Source organism: Perkinsus marinus (genome assembly GCF_000006405.1).
Source record: "Perkinsus marinus ATCC 50983 genomic scaffold scf_1104296928640, whole genome shotgun sequence".
In the NCBI taxonomy this organism is placed as follows: domain Eukaryota; phylum Perkinsozoa; order Perkinsida; family Perkinsidae; genus Perkinsus; species Perkinsus marinus.
The window spans coordinates 12,340-15,414 of NW_003216737.1; the positions used below are offsets into that span (position 1 = coordinate 12,340).

Genomic DNA, 3,075 nt, shown 5'->3' on the forward strand with positions numbered 1-3,075 from the left:
TAGATGCAGCTCCTTACACAGTAGTAGTGCTAGTATGAATAGTGGTTGGTGTGGTATTGATAATAATGCTTCTGGTTCAAAGAGAACGCCAATGCAAGCCTGGCAAAATGCGGTTGCTAAGGACATGTGGAAGAGGGAGTCGAAAGGAGACAGCTTGTCATCTGAGGGGTATACAATGTATATATACCTGCCTATACACCTATATATAGATATAGAAGTGTATATGTAGATATATCTATATACCGTATATATACCTATATATACGAACAACTGTATAGGACTTTGGGAGAAAATACGCATTTCTCGGTGACGATTTGAGGAAATTTAGAGAAATTATCGTTGGACTTAGTTGCAGTAGCTAAGAAAAGCGATATAGTCCTCTTCGAGTGCAGTGTTGGGGAATATATGTACGTTACCAGCAGCTGAGCTCAGGAGTTTACTCACGACTTGTCGTTGAAGTATAGAAAATTCCCGAAAAATTTCATATTGTCACCAAAACACACGTAGTTGAGCACTCACCAGCCATGGACGTCTGCAAGAAGACTAGTTTGAGAGCTTCCGCGATGTCAGCTGCAGTTTGCAATGCAAATCCAGTTAATGAGAATTTGAGTTCTCCCCAAGATGCAATTCCCGTTCCAATGCTTATAAGAACTACGGCTAAGATAGAACTACATGAGGGGACCTAAGTAGATGATAATGATAATTGGAAATATGCAGTGTAGTGGTATCTTACCCGCACTCGGAAGATTAACATAACGATGAGAATATACACAGGAGTTTGCGCTTTTAGAATTTGAGTGAATGATATCGATAGATATTGGTAAACAGAGTTCCCAGTACCGATGGTAACAGCCGATAGCACTCCGAGTGGGACGAAACGACGCAGCCAAAAATGCCGAGTTACACTCGTTGGCGCCTTGCAGATGCCTGAAGAACTCGTGAAGCGGTTTTTCAGGGGGAAGTGGATTTACCTAATTTTGGTGCTATTCGCGTGACCACTGTACATGCCCACATTCCCAAGCTGGAGACGGTGATGGGATAAGGGAAAGTGGTTTTGTTGTATATATGTGCGTTAAGGAGTATTAATGTTGGGCCGACGAGACAGTATAATAAACAGTAGATAAGGCAGGGTAGGTTAACGGCGATGACCGAGCGGAGGCGGGAAAGAGTCTTTCGATTTTGGGGGGCATTTGGTGAATCCATATGAAGGTAGCCTGTATGAGGGAAGGAGAACAACATGCGTTGGTGATGATGATGACCTTGGGAAAATTCTGTACACTTCTACCGATTTCATATATAAACTCCTAAGCTCAGCTGAGCTACAGCGAACATATATTCCTCCAACACTACCCCAAGAGAAGCGATCTCACCGTGTCGAGTGATTTATTTAACCCCCCCCCCCCGGTGGTCGTAAATTGGGGGATTCTTGATTATCTTGCACTCTTGCAATTTCTCAACATTTATTCTAAGTGAGGGCGCGCGCTTTTGTATTTTGTTCGGTCCAAGTGGTTGAATCTTCTGCGGACCCTTTGGAGAATGTTGAGGACTTCATATATTACCATTTGTGATACTCAACGGAGCCTGACTGAATTTGACTGGTTAAGGCGGCTGTTGATGATGAACGTTGTGCTCGCCCACGTGTCACGTGTACGCACGAGCAAGTGTGACGCCCGAACCTCTTCCTGAGATGCTCCTTCGTCTCTCTATTACATCGATACTCTTACCTTACTTCTACCTTGGGTTTGGGTTGATATCAGCTCGGTATCATGGACGACGATAGTGAGATCATTTAACGTTTCGTTTGTGACTCGTATAATCTACCATGTTACTTCGTGTATAATTCTGTTTCCACAAAAAACCCACTGGGGCATTTTAAGGTCCTATCCCTAAAGTTGAGCTCTCGAGGCGTTATAGGCTCCTTAGCTTTACATTGAGTTTAGGATGTTAATGTTAAATGAGGAAACCCTTGTGAAATTCTCCTTGAGAAATCCTTACATTGGAATGATAAACTCGAAAACATCCTAATGAGAGATATCCTATGAAATAAACCCCTGTATTTGGAGAGCGATGGAGTTATGGATTGCCTGCCTTGACAAAGCCTTCTTATTGCAACTCATATTATCATGACCTCACGAATGACATACGATTCATACACGGGGATGAGCTGTATATTACCAGACGAAAACACGGTAGAATTCGAGCATAGGTAAATCGTCGTTTGAAGTACCTTGTATAGGTATGTGGCGAAAACGGTCGTTGTGTTGGAAACGGTTGTTCATGTAACTTCTGGTCAACGGGTCCACGATGTGAGCATTTGTCATGGTAAGCAATCGTTAGTTGTCGCTCACAGAAAGAGTTATCATCAGGCCTGTGTGGTTGTTGATTGTTCTCGCGGTCCTCGTCACAGTACTCGTCGCATTTTGGTCAATCCAGCGATGCGTTTTGTTTTTTAACAAATCTCGAGGAGTTAATCAAGAGGGAAAATGCCAGGTCTATTCGTCCTCTGCACCGTTCAGTCAACATGCCCAACCGTAAGATTGATAACTACTGTACTTCGTTATTGTTATCACTGTAGTACATCTAGTTGTCCTGTTCCACGATGATACTTAAGTCGCCTTTAGTTTAGGAGCAACTTGAAGCTATTTGCGGTATACTTCGAGTCGTTACCTGAGGTGTAATTTTGTCATGTGAAAAAGTCCATTGAGTCGTTAAATTGGCCCTTTTTTTGTCCGCAATCAATCAGTGTTTGGAATTATTAAGTTGCGGTCGTAGTGGTAGTTTATTACTCTCAGCGACCTGAGGTATTCTTTCCTGGACCTTCGTGCCGTGTTGCGTATAGTTCATTCGAACAGAGGCTGGGTAGCATTTGCCGACAGCAATACTTCTATACTTGATAGTGTAACAATCGCGTCTGCGTGCCAAGCGTCTCTTGCATTAGCCCGAACGATACACAGTAGGAGTCTCTTTAGGTTAGTACTTTAATCATTCACTTACTATCATGCTTGAATAGTCAAATCTTGGTACATATGCGTAATGACCAAGTGAATTACATATACTATCGATTTACACCCCAAA

At 42.8% G+C, this 3,075-nt stretch overlaps 1 protein-coding gene across 1 annotated transcript; it reads right to left on the bottom strand.

Moving 5' to 3' along the window:
• Positions 1 to 733: 733 nt before the first annotated feature.
• Positions 734 to 905, bottom strand: Pmar_PMAR007288 (hypothetical protein; the record flags this gene model as incomplete). Its single annotated transcript, XM_002788185.1, has 1 exon — positions 734 to 905. A coding segment is annotated over one exon (172 nt), but the record flags the coding sequence as incomplete, so codon positions are not given.
• Positions 906 to 3,075: the final 2,170 nt, after the last annotated feature.